The sequence below is a fragment of the Apodemus sylvaticus genome, chromosome X, assembly GCF_947179515.1.
Source record: "Apodemus sylvaticus chromosome X, mApoSyl1.1, whole genome shotgun sequence".
Taxonomy (NCBI): domain Eukaryota; kingdom Metazoa; phylum Chordata; class Mammalia; order Rodentia; family Muridae; genus Apodemus; species Apodemus sylvaticus.
Window position 1 is genome coordinate 118,884,605 of NC_067495.1, and position 20,574 is coordinate 118,905,178.

General features: G+C 39.6%; 1 protein-coding gene across 1 annotated transcript; it reads right to left on the bottom strand.

Moving 5' to 3' along the window:
* Positions 1–14,334: 14,334 nt before the first annotated feature.
* On the bottom strand, positions 14,335–19,590 carry LOC127674661 (cancer/testis antigen 55-like). Its single transcript, XM_052170328.1, has 5 exons — positions 19,509–19,590; positions 18,447–18,631; positions 15,821–15,965; positions 15,044–15,156; positions 14,335–14,529 (listed from the first exon to the last, which is right to left on the bottom strand). The coding sequence occupies exons 1-5, from the start codon at positions 19,588–19,590 to the stop codon at positions 14,335–14,337; spliced, it is 720 nt and encodes a 239-aa protein (XP_052026288.1).
* Positions 19,591–20,574: the final 984 nt, after the last annotated feature.

Consider the following 20,574-nt stretch of genomic DNA (forward strand, 5'->3'; position numbering starts at 1 on the left):
TGTGTGCAGTGGCTCATGCCTGTAATTTTAGCCCAGGAAGCTGTGTGATCTATAGATTAAACCTAGAATTGGCCTCATAACAACTTCCAGGGCAGTTTTAACTCACAATTCTCAAAACCAAGCAAGCAATATACAAAATTAACAAAGAACTAACCAAAAGAAACTATTAAAATAAGTTCATTCAATTGATAAACCTAGTATTTAAACTTCAGGACTTTCTCTTCCACAAAATTGATTTTGATTTTTTTTATTTTATACATACATATGCTTTCCACATACACATGTGTGTGTACCATGTGTGTGTCTACAGATTTCAGAAGAGAAGATGAAATCTAGAATAATTTATGGTTATGGAGAACCTGGAATTACAGATGCTTGTGAGCTACCATGTAGATGCTGGGAGCTGAACAGAAAAAGGAATTTAGGAAGAGGCACACAAAATAAATTTGTGAGTGACAGTTGATACACAGAAACACATCTGTGTACTATCACTTACTCCATGACTGAAAAGAATTGCTACCCTGTACCATTCGTTTTTGCTTCAAAAGTTCTAGTTGAGTCTCGCAGGTCCAAAAAGTATCATTTTTCCTTTTAATTTTTTTAATGATGGAAAAGCTCAAGTGCAAAATATTGTTTTAAAATCACAAAATTTGTGTAAAATCATGTGCTGAGAAGGCATTAAATGACAGTTAATGTAGAACACTCAATAACGTTTCCTTTTACAAAAAATGATAATGGCTTTAAATAATTTTCTGAAAACATAAATATCTCCCATAACACATACCTCCAAATTTATCCAACATGCTGTGTATTTCATCTCTGTGAAGGAAGGACAATAAAAAAGTAATGCTAGAAATAAAGTTGACTGGTAGGGCATTTGCCTAGCACACAGAAAGCTTTGCCTAGAAATTCTTTTTAATTATTTTTAATAAATATAACATGTTTGGTTTAGTACAAATGTCATATACATATAAAATACACATTGGACAACCTAGTGAACTTGTATTATTTACTTTTAACAATTCATACATATATACCCCACACTAATTTCTTCATAACTCTTCCCAGTTGGTCCCCCTCTTATTTTTATGATTTTCCCCTTTTCTTTGTGTGTGTACCCGGCAAGATCTCATGCAGGTAGACCTATTGTCCTAGTTGCTATGTGTTTGTGATCACAAGGTCTCAAGGACCCTAGGCTGGGCTTGAATTTGATATATAGCTGAGGATAACCTTGAATTCCTGATTTTTCTGAATCTACCTCTAGTGCATGGATCACAGACACTACTTTTGAAGTACTCTATCGAATTGGCAAAACAAAATTATTTGAAAATATTACCTCATATCTTCAACTGCTTCTATTGGAGGTGATTTTTTCTCATCCTTGTCAAATGCTTGTCTCTTTTCTATATTGATAATAGAAAATAGAAACATTTGAAATTATGCTATCTTAGTAATAGTTAATAAAGTAGATTTGCATTTCCCTGGAAAAATTACCCATGTGAGTTTTTGAAGTAGCTTTTAGAAATGAAATAACTCTTTGCAGGTTTTATTAAATAAATGCGCAATTTGCCAACATATTACAGGAACAATGTTCAAGTCTTTTACTGGGATAAAAATCATAGCAAGTTATTATTTCTCAACATACTGTTACTACAGTGCCAAGAGAAGGGATCTATGTTGCTAAAACGGTGGTATATATATATATATATATATATATATATATATATATATATGGGTAAAATTAGAAATGAAGTATATGAAAACTCTTAGCAAAGTTTTATTCCGTTTCAGGTAACCAGTTAAAAGTCTAATGAACTAGAGTACACAATCAATGGCCAATATTGATATGCTATATCTTCAGAAGCAGCCTTCTTGGAAACATTTATATCATCTTTTTCATCATCAAAATCAAGAAGTATTAAACGTTCCTTCTTTGATACCGCCATGACTTTCCTATGTTCCCTTCTTCTATTGGTAAACTCTGCGATGTCTTCCTAGTTAAAAAAAATAAAATAAAATAAACCACAAAACCTCGTTATCTGAATCCAAAGGTATCACATGAATTTGTCAAAAAATCAAATAATTATCTTAGCTCAATGAAAGATCATTTCTTCTCTTTTTAAACACTGATTTTTAATGATTTCTTCTTACCAGAGAATTTTGTATCCATATTCAATATGGTGACATATATATGCATTTCCCCTTACCATCACCTCTCCTCCATGTATTCTGCTTAACATGTCCCTCTCCCTCCTAACTTTGTTTTAAAAACTTCTTTAACTTACTTCTTTCAAAAACTTCTTTTGAGCCAAAGTTAACAATCTGTCATTTCTCAGTTTGAAAAAGGTGAAAACAGGCCAGCCTATACTATGTGAGTCCTCCCCTCCCAAAAAAGATGGGCAAAATGTGTTTGCATAACCTCTGGGGCATCTGAATTTTGGTCCTATCTGCCACAGTCTGTTTTTAAAGAAAACACCAGCAATTCTGTATGTGAGTATCTCAATCTTAATGTAAAATCACAGTGCTATCCTGAAAGATAACAAATATGGCAATTGCACATTCATGTCAAAAAGACCCAATGCTCTGTCTACAGCAAACACCCACCAACCACACTGAAAGGCCTTATATTGGAGAAATTGGGAATTTGGGGGAAGCTGAGGATTTCAAACATCTGAGGACTGTAAGTTCAAGGCCAGCCCAAGCCAGGCCAGCCTCAGCTATAAAGGAAGATCCCATCCTAGAAAAATAAAACCGACAGAAAAACTGGTGCAAGTGTTTAATACTGCTACATGAGTGAATGAGACTTTAGGGTCCGTGGTTAGAATCCATCCCAGGATATATACACCCATAGGCCTGCTAGGAAGAGGCAGCTTGCACTGGTGAGTCTGGCCATGCAGAGCAGATAATCCAGTCTGGAGGCCTCTGGCAAGAGCCTTCAGATGGGGAACAGCCTAGGCCACAGCGCTCCATCTCCAAGCAGTGTAGGAAGCCAGCTATTTACCCAGATGCCAGCTAGGAAGAGGCAGCTTGCACTGCTGGGTCTGGCCCTGCAGAGCGAAGAATCCTCCTGCACAGCCTGAATCCAGAGCTGATCAGAGCCACAGAGGTACATACCCAAATACAACTACAAGAGAGTGGGTCTCGGCTGTCATCTTTGCTTCTGTGACTGTGCAACAGATTGGTAGGCAGGTTCCACCAGAGTAGAGGATCACTTGGGACACATCACACCAGGATTCCACCTTCACCCAAGAACTCTGCAGCACCACAGCAATTTGTGCCAGGAGAAAGCAGCTCACCTAACTTTGCTGAGATAGGCCTACAGGCACACACACAGCAGGCCCAACTAACACCAGAGATAACCTGATGGAAAAAGGCAAACATGGGAACGTTGACGACAGAAATCAAGGCAATATGGCACCATCTGAACCCAATTCTCCCACAACAGCAAGTCCTGGATAACCCAACACACCAGGAAAGCAAGATTTGGATTTAATATCACAGGTCATGATGCTGATGGACGGTATCATGGAGGGTTTCAAGAAGGACATAAATAACTCCCTTAAAGAAATACAAGAGAACACATGTAAACAGCAAGAATCCCTTGAAGAACTAAGGAAAAACACAACAAAACAGGTGAAGGAATTAAACAAAGCCATCAAGGATCTAAAGAAGGAGGTAGAAACAATAACGAAATCACAAAGGGAGACAACTTGAGACATAGAAAACCTAGAAAAGAAGTCAGGAGTCATGGATCCAAACATCAAAAACATAACACAAGAAATGGAAGAGAGAATCTCAGATGCAGAAGATACAATAGAAAGCATTGATACAATAGTCAAAGAAAATGAAAAATGAAAAAAGCTCCTGACCCAAAATATCCAGGAAATTCAGGACAAAATGAGAAGACCAAACCTAAGGATTATAGGCATAGAAGAGAGTGAAGATCTCCAACTGAAAGGGCCAGTAAATGTCTTCAACAAAATTATAGAAGAAAACTTCCCTAACCTAAAGAAAGATATGCCTGTGGACATACAAGAAGCCTACAGAACTCCAAATAGATTAGACCAGAAAAGAAATTCATCCCATCACATAATAATTAAAACACCAAATGTAATAAACAAAGAAAGGATATTAAAAGCAGTAAGGGGAAAAGGTCAAGTAACATATAAAGGTAGACTATCAGAATTACACCGGATTTCTCACCCGAGACTATGAAATCCAGAAGAGCCTGGGCAGACATCATGCAGACCCTACGAGAACATAAATGCCAACCCAGACTGCTATATCCAACACATCTTTCAATTACCATAAATGGAGAAACCAAGGATTTTTAATGACAAAAACAAATTTACACAGTATCTTTCCACAAACCCAGCACTTCAAAGGATAATGAATGGAAAACACCAACAAAGGGAGAGAAACTACATACAAGAAAAAGCAAGAAAGTAATCTCCTTTCACCAAACCCAAAAGAAGATAACCACACAAACATAAAAATTACATCAAAAACAGCAGGAAGCAACAATCACTATTCCTTAATATCTCTTAATGTCAATGGACTCAATTCCCCAATAAAAAGACATAGACTAGCAGACTGGATTTGTAAACAAGACCCAACATTTTGTTGCATACAGGAAACGATTTTCAGTGTCAAAGACAAACACTACCTAAGAGTAAAAGGCTGGAAAACAGTTCTCCAAACAAATGATCCCAGGAAACAAGCTGGAGTAGCCATTCTAATATCAGATAAAATAGACTTTCAACCAAAAGTCATCAAAAAAGATACAGAAGACCACTTTATACTCATCAAAGGAAAAATCTACCAGGAAGAACTCTCAATTTTGACTAACTATGCCCCAAATACAAGGGCACCTGCATTCGTAATGGAAACCTTACTAAAGCTTAAAGCATACATTGCACCCCACACAATAATTTTGGGGGACTTAAACACCCCACTCTATCCAATGGACAAATCAGAGAAACTCAAACTAAACAGAGTCACAGTGAAACTAACAGAAGTTTTGGACCAAATGGACTTAATAGATATCTATAGAACATTTCATCCTAAATCAAAAGATATACCTTCTTCTCAGCACCGCATGGTACCTTCTCCAAAACTGACCATATGATTGGTCACAAAACAGACCTCAACAGATATAAGAAGCTGAAACTAATTCCATGCCTCCTATCAGATCACTATGGAATAAGGGTTGTCTTCAATAGCAACAAAAACAACAAAGAGCCCACATACACATGGAAGCTTAACAATTCTCTACTTAGTGATACCTTTGTCAAAGAAGAAATAAGAAAAGAAATCAAAGAATTTTTAGAACTTAATGAAAATGAAGACACAACATACCCAAATTTATGAGACTCAATGAAAGCAGTGCTAAGAGGAAAACTCATAGCTCTGAGTGCCTACAAAAAGAAGCTGGAGAGAGCATACACTAGCAGATTAACAGAACACCTGAAAGCTTTAGAACAAAAAGAAGCTAATACACCTAAGAGGAGTAGAAGGCAGGAAATCATGAAAGTCAGGGCTGATATCAACCAAGTTGAGACAAAAAGAACTATGCAAAGAATCAACAAAAGTAGAAGCTGGTTCTTTGAGAAAATCAACAAGATAGATAAGCCTTTAGCCAGACTAAATAGAGGGCACAGAGACAGTACCCAAATTAACAAAATCAGAAATGAAAAGGGTGATATAACAACAGAAACTGAGGAAATCCAAAAAATTATCATATCCTACTACAAAAGCCGATACCCAAGAAAACTGGAAAATCTGGAGGATATGGGCAATTTCCTAGACAGATACCAAGTACCAAAATTTAATCAGGATCAGATAGACCATTTAAATGGACCCATAACCCCTAAAAAAATAGAAGTGGTCATTGACAGTCTCCCAATCAAAAAAAAAGCACAGGACCATATGGCTTTAATGCAAAATTCTATCAGACATTCAAAGGAGACCTAATGCCAATATTCTTCAAACTATTCCATAAAATAGAAACAGAAGGAACATTACCCAACTCGTTCTATGAAGTCACAATTTCGCTGATACCAAAACCACACAAAGATCCAACAAAAAAGAGAACTTTAGACCAATTTCCCTTATGACTATCGATGCAAAAATACTCAATAAAATTTTTGCCAACCGAATCCAAGAACACATCAAAACAATCATTCACCATGATCAAGTAGGATTCATCCCAGGGATACAGGGATGGTTTAATATAAGGAAATCCATCAATGTACTCAACTACATAAACAAACTCAAAGAAAAAAAAAACATATGGTCATTTCATTAGAAGTGAAAAAGCATTTGATAAAATTCAGCATCCGTTCATGTTAAAGGTTTAGGAAAGAACAGGAATTCAAGGCCCATACCTAAACATAGTAAAACCAATATACAGCAAACCAGTAGCCAACATCAAACTAAATGGAGAGAAACTTGAAGCAATCCCACTAAACTCAGGCACTAGACAAGGCTGTCCTCTCTCTCCATGCTTATTCAATATGGTACTTGAAGTTCTAGCTAGAGCAATTAGACAACACAAGGAGGTCAAAGAGATACAAATTCGAAAGGAAGAAGTCAAACTAACACTATTTGCAAATGATATGATAGTATATTTAAGTGACCTAAAAAAACTCCACCAAAGAACTCCTACAGCTGATAAACAACTTCAGCAAAGTGGCTGGTTATAAAATTAACTCAAGCAAATCAGTAGCCTTCCTATACTAGAAGGATAAACAAGCTGAGAAAGAAATTAGGGAAATGACACCCTTCACAACAGCTGCAAACAATATAAAGTACCTTGGTGTGACTCTAACCAAACAAGTGAAGGATCTGTATGCTCTAAGATCAAGAATTGACAAATGGGACCTCATAAAATTACAAAGTTTCTGTAAGGCAAAGGACACCATCAAAAGGGCAAATCGGCAACCAACAAATTGGGAAAAGATCTTTACCAACCCTACATCAGATAGAGGACTAATATCCAATATATAGAAAGAACTCAAAAAGTTAGACAACATTTTATGCACTCAGTAATAAGTGGATATTAACCTAGAAAACTGGAAACCAAAAACATAATCCACACATCAAATGAGGTACAAGAAGAACGGAGAAGTGGCCCCTTGTTCTGGAAAGACTCAGTATAGCAGTATAGGGCAAATCCAGAACAGGGAAGTGGGAAAGGTTGGATAGGAAAACAGGGGGAGGGAAGGGGGCTCATGGGACTTTAAGGGAGTGGGGGGGCAGAAAAAGGGAAATCAATTGAATGTAAATAAAAAAATATATCAAATAAAAAATTATTTTAAAAAATGAATATATCAAATAAAAAAAACAGAAAGAATCCATGCCAGATTCCTTATTAATCTCTTGCAGTGTCTCCTCTTTTGTTCCATTCATTCTTCCAGACACCACACAGGGCAAGCACCAAGGATTCAAAGGCTCCTCACCTAGGGCTCATGGCTGCTGCCTGGACCACCAGTCTTGCAGTCTTCCTCTCTGATCTTATCCCAGTCCCAAGATTGTGTCCTCCAAGGGTTCCCAGTCCTCCAAGGCCTTGGCCTGTTCAATCCTCTGCAACCGATATAGTACCACAGATCCGGTTTACTCTCAGAAGCAATAGGAAACACCAATCATCAGGGTGTCCCTCACACAATGGCCACCTGAGCTGCTCCTCACACAGTGCCCCCTGGGCTGCCGCTCCTCACACAGTGTCCCCCGGGCTGCTGCTCCTCACACAATGTCTCCCGGGCTGCTGCCCCTCACACAGTGTCCCCCGGGCTGCTGCCCTTCACACAGTGGGCCCTGGGCTGCTCCTCACACAGTGGCTGCGAAGACTGCTTGGAGCACTGTTTGCAATTTGACCAGGAGAAAAGCAGATTTCAGCCAGAGACTGTGCTGATTGGCTGAATATATCCTGCGCATGCACCCATGCATGCAGTGGGAATGAGCTAAAGACTTTGAGGCAAATGTTTTCCAGTTTCTAGGTTTATAATCCCTTATAGGCTTGAAAAAAACTTCAATCAAATGTGTAACATGAAACACTACAAACACCACTGCTTTATTTCAACTGTAGAGGTTCTTGTGTGCACTTTTTATTATTTATGCTTATATTTAACATGTGCAGACTTTTTCTGCAGGTACACATATATGCACACCACATGAGTCTATGCTCTCCTAAGAGTATGTGTGGCCTTGCACCCTCCTCTCTCATTTATGCATCTGTTGCCTACAGAGCCTGGAAGAGAACACTGAGTCTCTGAAACTGGAGTTATGTGAGCCATTCCATGGGCGCTTTGGGCTCATCCTCTGTATAGCAACAGTTGCTTTTAACAGCTGAATCATTTTCCCAACCACTCTTGTGTGCACTTATTTGTACTCTTCTGGCCTCCTCAGACACCAGGCACACATCTGCTGTGTCTAAATTCATGTAGGCCAAACACCCACACACATAAAATTACATTTAAAAAATATCAGCATATTTCCCTATACCTCTTTTCATCCGATTGGATAACTTGTCCAGCTTCCTTGGTATTCCTTGGCTTATTGTGTTGTGTTTTGTCATGTTTGGTTGTTGTCGCTTAGAGACCTGTTTTATTCTGGATGGGAAGACAGAAATGGAGCAGGGTCAGAGGAGAGGGTTGCTTGTAGGGAACAAGGAAGAGTCGAGGAAGAGGAAACCGTGCTCAAAATGAATTATAGGAGAGTAGAGTCTATTTTTGTTGGGATGTTTCACATTTTTTATTGAGGACAACAAGAACTCTTCTTCAGCCATTCCAGGCTTAGGCCCTGAGGATGTAAGGGTTGGCCTGGTGCACTGTGTGTATTCCCATTACCTTGCCCAGGTACTGGGTAGTTTTAGAGTGTGGCTAGTCTACGTGTATAATCATAGTGAACCACACAATGGAGGAGGGCACTACCAGCACCAATTCACTTGCCTGGTAATTATTCAGAGAGGTCGAGAGTCTCCTGGACATCCTGGTCTTGGCTGAGAAAAATCTCTTCTCTCAATTCAAATAAAATAATATATTCCCCTCTAATATCTGTAAGATGTTTTTTATTATTGTCTTTGTTTATCATGACTTAATTGTTGTGTCTGGTATCAGAAAAACAGCCAATCACTTTTTCTTTATTTCTTTCTTTTATTGAAAAGGGAAGTGAAAACACTTTATGATAAAATCAAGGGTTTACATGGAAAATGTTTCAGATAAACACGTTAAAATTGATAATTTTCATGGAAAATTAAGGAATAAAGTGGTAGACATGTAAACCATTGCTAAATTAATTGAAATATGGAAGAGAAACATTGTATGATAGAATCAAAGATTTACATGGAAAATCTTTCTGGTGAAATTGTAGAAGAATGTAGAAAAACATGTTAGAATTGAAGATTATCATGGACAATTTTATATAGATATAATAATGGTAGGCATAAAAGTATTCCTAAGTTGAGTGAAAGTGGAATTATAAGCATTTTCTCATAAACTTGAAGATTTACATGGAAAATATTTCTGATAAAATTGAAGAATTATAATGAAAATCATGTTTAAATTTAAGATTATCGTGGAAATTATATAGATAAAATGATAGACATAAAGATAATTCTAAGTTAATTGAAGGTGGAATTATAAACATTTTCAGATAAAATTGAAGATTTACATGGAAAATATTTCTGGTAAAACTCAAGAGTTATGTAGACAAACACATTAAAATTGACAATTTCATGGAAAATTTTACATAGAAATTGGCAGATATAAAAACTCTTTCTAAATTAATTGAAGGTAGAATTAGAAACATTTGTGATAAAATCAAAGATTTACATTGAAAACATTTCTGATAAAATAGAGGAAGTATATAGAAAGACATTAAAATTATAGATTATCATGAAAAATAATGCAGATAAAATGATAGACATAAAAAAACATTACTAGATTAATGAAAAGGGGAATTAGAAACATTTTCTGATAAAATTGAAGATTTATATGAGAAATATTTATTTAGTCTATGTCTTTTTATTGGGGATTTGAGTCCCTTGTTAAGAGATATTAAGGAATAGTGATTGCTACTTCCTATTATTTTTTGATGTTATTTTTATATTTGTGTGGGTATCTTCTTTTGGGTTTGTTGGAAGAAGATTACTTTCTTGCTTTTTCTAGGGTGTAGTTTCCCTCCTTGTGTTGGCATTTTCCATCTATTATCCTTTGTAGGGCTGGATTTGTGGATAGATATTGTGTAATTTGATTTTATCATGGAATATCTTGGTTTCTCCATCTATGATGATTGAGAGTTTTGCTGGGTATAGTAGCCTGAGCTGGCATTTGTGTTCTCTTAGGGTCTGTATGAGGTTTGCCCAGGGTCTTCTAACTTTCATGGTCTCTGGTGAGAAGTCTTGTGTAATTCTGATAGGTCTGATTTTATAAGTTATTTGCTCATTTTCCCTTACTGCTTTTAATATTCTGTAGGAGCTTGGAAGATTAGGTTGAGAACAGTGCAGAAAATGGAGGCCTGGCTTGTGAAATTTCAGAGGGAAGATTAAAGACTCTTACAGTGGCCATGTTTTGATTGTGAAGATAATCAGCTGTGAGTAACAAGATACCCGAACTACTAAAGCAAACCTTTGTGTTACTGGGACTATTGATGGTGGTTAGCTGGAGCTAAGAAATTAGCGGTGACTAAGAAGAGACCAGCATCACTGAAGTGAAATCATTTGGGAAGTGTTTTCTGAGAGCACAGAGAGTGTGTTCCAGAGATAGCCACAGTTGTATTTTGTGCTGTGGCTGGACTTGGTACTGTGTAACAGAGTCACCCAGATGGTACTGGTTTTGAAGGCATGAAGGGGTCATGAAGAGCAGCTGAGGCTCTTGGCACAGTGAGAGGCCACGGAAGGCTATTGGTGAAGGTGCAGCCTCAGTTGCAATTGATGGCCCAGGTCTTGAAGGGGTCATGCATAGGAGCAGAGGCTTGTCACCATGAAGAGAGCCTATGAGAGGCTATTGGTGAAGCCTAATTACAGTGGAAGATAGCAGCGTTTTGAAGATGCCAGTACCATGAGATGACCACCAAGAACAGCAGCAGCAGTGGAGTACAGGCAGCTGGAGCCTAGAAGACAAGCTGTGTGCTACAAAGTGCAGAGCTGGGGAAGTGACCCATGCCCTTGGAGGAGCCCAGAAGATCGTCAGTTGGATCCCAGACATTGGACATTTGGAGTTTGAGTTTTGGCTTGTGGTTGTGACTGTGCCCTGATATGTTTCCCTCTTGAAGGAAGAAAGTAATTTAGTGGAGCCCACAGTTGAGAGACTTTGAATTTTTAAAGGACTTTGAATTTTAAAGATGTTGGGCATTTTAAGGTGATCGAACTTTTAATATGTAAAGACTGTGGGACATTTAAAGTAATTTAGATCTTGGGGATGAATAAGGAAGTAAGGGTTGAGGCTTAATAGTGATGTGTTTGTGTGTCAAGTTGACAAGGGGTCAATTGTACTGGCTAGTTTTGTGTGTCAACATGACACAGGCTGGAGTTATCACAGAGAAAGGAGCTTCAGTTGGGGAAGTGCCTCCATGAGATCCAGCTGTGGGGCATTTTCTCAATTAGTGATCAAGTGGTGAGGGCCCCTTGTGGGTGGTTCCACGTTTGGGCTGGTGCTCTTGGGTTCTATAAAAGAGCAGGCTGAGCAAGCCAGGGGAAGCAAGCCAGTAAGAAACATCCCTCCATGGCCTCTGCATCAGCTCCTGATTCCAACCCTGCTTGAGTTCCAGTCCTGGCTTCCTTTTGTGATGAACAGCAATGCAAAAGTTTAAGCTGAATAAACCCTTTCCTCCCCAACATGCTTCTTGGTCATGATGTTTGTGCAGGAATAGAAACCCTGACTAAGCCAGCCAGCCAAGGCTTTCATGAGGCTCAGGTCTCACCCACTAACGTCTTTTGGTTTTGAATTTTGCCCTGATTTATTTTGACAATTTGCTAGCAATCTACATAATCTAACAACCATCTAATAATTGTCTTGCTATCTCTAGTTGATTTGCATAGAAATTATATTCTTCTCCCACGTAGACGCATGCCAGCCTTTTAAATCTGCATTTTTCTCGATTTGTCTATGATGGGGCAGCCAGTAAAAGATCATCCTTCTAATGCAGTATGGTGCAGTCTTAGGGGGTGTGGTTCCTTATGTTATTCTGGTTTCTCCTCAAGTGTCCAACCACGAGGAAACTACTATATGAGCTAGTTCAAGGGGAGCTGCTATATTGGTACTTCAATCCATGGATTCAAAGTGAGGCCATCCCTCCTCCAGACACATCCACAGAGACCTTTGGGATTAAAGATGATCATCACAGTGTTTGCCAGTTTTGATAATAAGTGTCTTCTAAGGAGGGGGCCAGGGACTACTGGCACATATAAAGATTGGTGCTTAACACAGTGACCTCCTGCAGAGCAGCCACAAGGCTTGCAGAATCAATATTTCTTAATGGTACCAATGGCTCCAACAATGGTCATAGTGTCTTTAATGAGTTTCCTTGTGGGAGAAGTTATCATGAATATAACTGCTTCCCAGTCTGAGATAAAGTCCACTGTTTAGCACTCAACATCTATTTTGACCACAGGCTCCTGAGGGTTGATCTCAGTTGAGCCTCTTAACTTTCAATCTATCTCCCAAGTGGCAGCTTCAGCCCACTGTGGGTTCTTTTGTTTCACTGTGGCTAGTCAAGGAGCCTTTTTTCCCTTTTGAAGTTTTATCTTTGGCCCCTGGTTCTCTCTTTCTGAGATAGTCATTCTTCTAGTGTCCTTCTTCCTTGCAGTAAGAACATTCATCCCCCTGTAATAGCTTCTGGTGATCTCCCCTTCTTTTTGGTTTCTGGGTGTCTAAATTTTCTCCAATCCCCAATGTGAACACCATCATTTTTTTTTTTATTTTTTGCTTTTTCTCTAATTACTTTTCCATTTCTTTATTTACAGCCTCTTCCAAGTTAGCAACCACTTTGATGGTGATTTTGATGTCCTGTTCAATATTCATTTATGATCCACTTTAGTTTTGGAGCTTTCAGTTAACATCTAGTGCCAACTGTTGGGCAAAAGCTGTGTTGACTATTAACCAATGCACATGGGTTTCTGGGTCAAAATGGGTATTCTATCTTTAAGTGTCAATAAGCTGATAGTGGAATTGTTTTGGGGATTCATGAGTGACTTCTGAAATTTTGACCAGATTTGTGACTATACTGAACACCTCCAGGATGACTTTTCTCATTCTTAGAAAGGCCTGGAGGCCTTCTGGTTTGTTTGGGTTACATTCAGGACACTCATTAGGAAGGAAGATATCAGTAAATCACTCTAGATTATTTGTGTGTGTGTGTTTATGTGTGTGTGTTGCTTGAATGACCAACCAAGCAGTTGCTGCCTGTAAGATCATATACTCTTCATCTACAGTAATAAAATGGGGGGGGGGAGAAGAGTCGGGAGTTGTTGACAGTTGTCCCAAATAGGGTTGTGGCTATGCATAATGGTGGTCAGAAAATTGATCACAACTTATGGCTGCTTTGCATATGGTAGGGTATAATGTCACTAGTTAGGGATATCAGTACTGGTGAATGGCTGATAAAATTATGGAACTCAGATTAAGAACCCCATCGTTCTGGAGATTGGCTGACCTTGGAGTTTGACACAACAGGAACAAGACCAGCAGAAGTCTTCAAGGAATTTGGATCTTAAGCCATCTGAGGTGAGAGATATCCTCTCTGTGGTCAAAGGAGCCAATAGCAGCTTTGGTATGAGCAAACTCTTGGGTGGCATGCAGAATATAAAACAAATAATGGAGCTTGGGGTTCTGGATTCTGAGGGTGGGGATGGTCACACCCAGTAAGAAGGATATATAGTGGAAGTTCTGAATTTTGATCTTCTGATTGGCTTTGGCAGGGTTGGAACTATGAAAGATTAGTATATGAGTGGATTCCTAAAGGGCATGGAATTAAACCCTATCATGGGGGTGAAGGACCAGACCATACCAGGTACTGACATAAAGCAAGTTGTCAGGTGGCCTCGGTCTTCAGTGCAGGCATCCCTAACTCTTCGTATGGTGGCCTGGTCAAGAATTCGTTCTGAAGGCCATTTACCTGACAGTGGGGCTGTATCATTGCTAAATCATGACCCAATAGGACATGTTTTTGAATTGACAAGCTACCTGCCTAAAGTGAACAATGTTGCCAATGAAATTACCATGGTGTTCAAAAAGAAAAGTCAAAGCACACAGATCTTTAGATTACATGTCCATACAATTTTACTACACCAGAACCTTAGTCATAAGGTCAAAGGTCAAAATGAATTACAAGGTCTCCTTAATTTACAGTTTCCAATGGGGTCATCGACACAGCTCTCCAAGAACACTGTGCTTGTATACTGTCCACAGCGACCACATCCACTATGTCGTATAATCCAGGTATATACCCGGATGGCATACGGAGAGAATCAAGGGTAAAAAATATGCTGGATTCCACCATGCCATTTCTTCCATCAATTCTAGTAACACAGACCTATGATGAGAAACAATGGTAGTAAGTTTGGGGAAGCATATAACCTACCACAGACAGCCCTCCACACCCGCAGACTCCCAGCTCCAATCAGCAGGTCCCTCACCACACCATTACCTCACACTCTACCTCCCTGACTTTAGAACTCAATCTCAGGCTGTCCTAACCAAGGTCTGATCTGCCTTCATCAGCAGGCTGAACAGTTCAAACCCAATGCACTCAAAGTTTCCCCACAATTTCCTCATAGCCAAGACGAATTTCTAACTTTTGTCCATCACACAGCCTAACATCAAGGAAAGCACACAACTTAAAAATAAATTCACACTTAGGAATTAAACACACACACACACACTACTTTATTCTCTGCTTATTTCCTTTTCAGTCAGTGAACAAAGGTGTCTACTCTGGCAGGAGACATACTGCCAAACATACTAAACAAAATCCTGGACCAGAAACAGATCAGTAAGGAGGAGTGGCAGATGCCTACCCATGACAAGACAACATGGAAGTGAATTACCTCGTCCATATACTGAGAGTTTAGGGGGCCCATAGAGTGGATATTGATCTTTGAAGTGCCTGGATTGGTGGAATACTCAACGAGCAGTAAGTCTCCTTTGAATGGTTTGAATGCTAAAATAGCCAAGAAAGTGAGAATTATTAAGTATTAACACAGTCCGGTCACATCACATATCTTAGGTCCTTCCTCACTTCCATATGCTGACCAACATTTCCTGCACATAAAGTAATTTCCCAAATACTTAGTCAACTTAAGTATCTTCCTACAGGAAGAAAAGGAGAAAGCCCTGTAAACACTGGTTCTTTTACAATGATATTTTCGTCAGGCACTGAGAAAGACATGTGTGATGCAAGTCTTTTCAAGATAAATCCCTTACACTTATGCAATACCATCATGGATTAGATTTTGAATGTATCCTGGGGCAGTGGCACAAAGATTAGACTCTCCACATCCAGAAGTGAATGGATTGGTTTCCTAATCTCATGCACAATTCTCAGATACATGTGAGTTTCCAGTAGCTTTGAGGAACCCAATGTGAAAAACCAAAGTTAAAAAATTACACAGCCAATGAAATCGACTGAGACAGGAAAACCACATGGTCACATGGTGATGGTTGTCACAGAGGACAGGATCTCTAGGCAATGTTTAAAATGCTGCCATTTTCCCCTGTATTGTACCTTACTTTCAATTCCAAAGACACTCCTACACTCTTGTAATCTTAAAACCCAAGCTTAATACTTATATTTCTTGCTCTGTTTTTAAAGTTATAACTCCTACCTCCTGAAAACATGTACAATGGGAAGCACTTTTCTTTGCTAATATAGACATCTTCTTCAGTTACTGAGGTGACACAGCTAATGCAAAGTCTTCTGCCAAGTTTTGATGGTTCACTGCCTTCAGGAAGAGCATTCATAGCTTTCACCTATAAGAGAAGACAATGACTGCGGGTGAAATAAAAATTACACACAGGTGATTGCACCCTTACCACGGATTCCCCATCAAAACAATAGCATCTACTCCTGGGCAGAGAAGGGGTGGTGTTCTATCTGTATTGAAGTGCATCAAATCTACAGGTTATGGAGACATTTTTAAGTAAACAGGAAAACCAGGCCTACGACCTTGTCAGACACACCAGACCCAGGTGATGTGCAACTCCCTCATTTTAACCTCATAAAGAGGTGTACAACTATCACTTTGATGGCAATGGCCCCCAGTGACCTATTTTCTGACACATGATGGATTAGTTAAAGATTGTCAGGGACAAGCAAAGAATGGTCCTGGGTCTTCAGCTGAGCTCATTCCTTGTTGCTGATAAGTTCTACTTACTTGCTTTTTCCAGTCCTGAAGATTACCCCTGTGGCCCTCATTCAATCAGCCTACCCATTCTTGACCCTGGAGAAAGTCCTGCTCTTTGGCTCTGCATCTGGACATAGATCTGTATGATGATGATCCACAGCACCTGACTCTACAGAAGCAGTTCCTTCACTACAGTCTGTTTCAGTTTCTAATCTCATCAATGAAGACTCTATTTACATTGTTATCATCCTATTTCTGAATGTTCCTGACAATCTCCAGCAGCCTCTTTAACCCTGTGTGTGCATTATGTAACCTGTAGTTTTTGTTCTTTTACATACTGATTGTAATGAAAATTAGGAATAGTGATTAAGGGGGCTGGAAAGATGACTCAGCAGTTAAGAGCACTGACTGCTCTTCCGCAGGTTCTGAGTTCAATTCCCAGCAACCACATGGTGGCTCACAACCATCTGTAATTGAAGGCAGCAACAGTGTATTCACATACATAAATAAATCGTTAAAAAAAAAAGGAATAGTGATTAAAATTGAAATAAAAGAACCTGCATCGTCTTGTCCAGATTACTAAAGAAAGCAAGATTTTCTGGCAAATTGCCACCATTGAAATCACTATTTTATCAATTTATTGTTATTCGACAAATTCTGACATTGTGGGTAAACATGACTGTTTTCCTGACAGAGTGCACATATGACAGAATCGATATTTTAAAAATATTTGGAAAACAAAAACCCAGTTTAAAAAAGTTGTGAGAGAACACATAAGTAATTTCCTAGTAAATATATTTTTGTGATTATGGAAAGATCTCTGGTGAATCTATTTATAAGGAGAACAAGATGTAAAAGTTATAACTGTATCATTAAGATGTCAAAAAATCAAAAAATATTGAACTTTGCTTCTGTTTCCAAACTTACAATAATAATAATAATAATAATAATTGTCTGTTTAACAATATTGGCAAAGGGATCTTCTGTTGCCTGCCTTTGAGACTCTCAATTGGAACAGTATAACTAAAAATAATTTGACAATAGCCGTCAATATATAAATAGTAGAACTGAAGTGATACAGACCTGTTAGCCTTCCAAAACTTATAGTAATATTTACAAGTTTGATTTATGTTGAATATACTTTATTTCAGGGATAGAAAGCTAGCTCAGTGTTGAAGAGCACTTGGTGTTGTTACAAGGGACCCAGGTTAAATTCACAACATCTACTTGGAGGCTTCCTACCTCTTCTGCCAAGAGGCCTACATGTGGAAGACAGATGCAGGACAAACACTCACACACATAAATAAAAATTAATCTAAAAATTAAACAATGAAGCACACTTTAGCTGACATGGAAACGTGTATAAAATATACTGTCATATTAATTCTGCTAGTTTGTATGTTGAATAGAAAATAGCTGGTCACTATATGATAGAAGTTGCTGGATTATACAGAATCATCATTTACATGTTGTTGAAATATTAACAGAAGACAAAATATCTAGTAAGCAAAGAAGCATCTCTGCATTTAAATATTAGAAAATTAAATCCATTACTCTCAGAGAAGTGGGTTGTCAACTTTGACCATATACCAACATTGTTGGAATCTTTTTTAAAAAATTAAGTTTTCACCATATAACTCTGTTTGTCGTGGAACTATGTAGATGAGGCTGGGCTCAAACTCATAGAAAGTCACCTGCTTCTGACTCTGGAGTGCTGGGATTAATGCCATGCACCACCATGCTCACCCAATGTAGGACTTGCCTAACAAGCTCAGGTATTTGAACCCTTGGTCCCCAGTTGGAGAGGGGAGGTTTAGAAGGTAATAGCTTGCTGGAAAAAAAATGAAATTTTAGAGATTAGCAACATTTCTAGTTCTGCCTCTGTGCTTTGTAATTGTATTTGAAGAGGTGAGCACTCAGCTTCCTGTTTCTGTCACCATACCTGCTGCTTTCTCCTATGCCTCTTGGCCATGATGATCTCTTACTTTTCTAGAACCATAAGTACAAGTAAAACACTCTTCCTTAAGTTACTCTGGTCACAGCATTTTATCACAGCAACACAACAGCAAGCAATACAGTAAGAGGCTCTACAGAACCTCAGCCATACCTTGATTGCTTTCGGGATATGAGTTCTTTTGTTTTCTTCCACAAGTGCAAGGACATTTGTCCCAATTTTCAGAGGTGTATTGTCATTGATTACGTCCATATTGAAGAATATGGATTCATTAATCCAGCCACAGTCTGTACACAGAGAGGTTACAACTCCCTGAATGGACTTAAAGTTGGAGTTATCTACGACACAGGAAAACCAAGGTCACACTGGTCCATGTCAAATGCAAGCATCCCCTACACACAAGTTCTACTCTCACCACCCCTGTAGATAATGAGCACACAGCATCACTTCTCTGACCACTAGACAACAGCCATCCCTGCATCCTAAGGTTGTGACTGCTGAATGGCACCTCCGTGTCATCTCTTTCTGCTGTGGGTGACCTGTCCCAGTGAGACTGTAAGCATGTGTTCATCCACCTGCTCAGGAAGCCCCTTTAAACTGGTATACTATGCCTAGTATACATAACGCCTGAGTCGGCAGCAGGAGCACATGTGGAGCCGGAGCTCTAGATCCTCCAACCCCCCTCTGACAAAGCACTAAAAGATGCCTGCAGATGTCAGGACGCTTGGCAAAACTTTCTTGTGTGCTTCACGTGAATAATGGGTAAGTGGTGTTTGGGGATGTGGCTCCAGTACCCTGCTGGGACAGCCGGCCACCATCCTTTATGGTGCCCCCCTTACAACCCTGCCTCCTGGCTGCTTCAGATACTTGTGTGCCTGAAAAACAAGGCTAAATTCCCTCTCAAAGTGAGAGGTTCCCCTTCTCTGGGGGATAGACAGAGGCACTTTCGAGGACAACATGCAAAGGCAGAGACAGGACAGCCCACAAAGCCTTGTGTCACCTGTTCTGTGAGTGTGTGCAAACACCCTCCGGCTTTGGCATACGGGAGGAGCTTGGCACACAGTTAAGTGCTGGCCTAATGTGGAAACTCAGGCACATCCTCACGATCAACGGCCACCCAGGGTCCCCCTCGGCTATTTGCACCTTAAGATGGAGGATAGCCTTTATGAGGAATCTCCTTGAGTGTGTGTATTGTGGAGGTGGTTCCCAGATTACCTAGAGGCTGTTCTTGTGATGTTTCTTCAGACGTGTGACTCCTTTGAAAGAATGCAGATGCCCACCGTAGAAGTTTCTGCATGGTGGTATCACCACCAGCTTGGGCAATGCCGAAGGCTTACAGATGACTCAACAGGCTTCCTTTTTCTGACTCTTGGTATATGGTCCTCTTCCCCACCCTCTGTGAGATAACAATGAATGACTAAAGGGAGGCTCACAGGAAAGCCAGGGAATGTGTGCCTCCCTGGTCACTGCCAGCTTCCCTTAAACCTCCGTCTCCAGGGAAAGCCCACCTCTTTCCACTGGCCAGCCAATGAAAAACAATGGTGTGTTTACATCACTGCTTATGTCATTGGCTCCAGCCAATGAGAGGCACCGGGCAAGGGTTTTTTTTGGTCCCGCCCACCCATTATGATGGCGCCAACAGGAAGATCTCTAGAAAAGCTGCTTGCAATTGTGCCCTTGGGTATTCAGTTTGGTTTTAAGGGGCTGGCTGTTTTCTACATTTTCATGAGAGAGTCAGGAATTTGTCTTAGGAAGTGTAGGAGAAACTGGTGTCCCTGCTCTGCCCACTAAAAATCGTGCTTGGTGGTGGATATAAGCACTAGCCAGGAGGCTGGCTAGTTAAGGCACTTTTTGCCTTTAGCAAAGGCCCCTGTTCAGTCCCTAGCAACCACAAGGCAGCTCACAACTCTCTAAAATTCCAATTATATTTGTTCCAACGCACTCTTCTCCCACACCAGAAATTTGAGTGGTGCAAAACACACATATAGAAGCAGAAAACGGTGGCTCATGCCATCAGTGCTGTTAATGGCAGCTCTCTGGAGACAGGGGCAAGAGGTATCTATGTGTCTGAGGCTTGCCTTATCTACATACCAAGTTGTAGGCCAGACAACACTTCAGTGAGACCCTATCACAACAAAACAAAACAAAGTAAAACAACAAAAATCCAAAACCTTATCTGTACATATAAAATAAAAGCACTAGTCACTGTTGTTAGATTCCAATATAGTGTGTGTCAGAGAGGTGGGGGAGAGAAATAAAATATTTAAGAGATAGCATTCCT

Bases quoted from the DNA above. Each gene is read 5' to 3' on its own strand.
- LOC127674661 (XM_052170328.1), bottom strand. From the start codon at position 19,590: ATGCAGAAACTTCTACGGTGGGCATCTGCATTCTTTCAAAGGAGTCAC. The intron at 15,157-15,820 runs GTAGGAGTTATA...TGGCTATTTTAG, and splicing joins ATTGTACATGTTTTCAGGAG to CATTCAAACCATTCAAAGGA. The intron at 14,530-15,043 runs GTAATTCACTTC...TTCTCATCATAG, and splicing joins ACTCTCAGTATATGGACGAG to GTCTGTGTTACTAGAATTGA.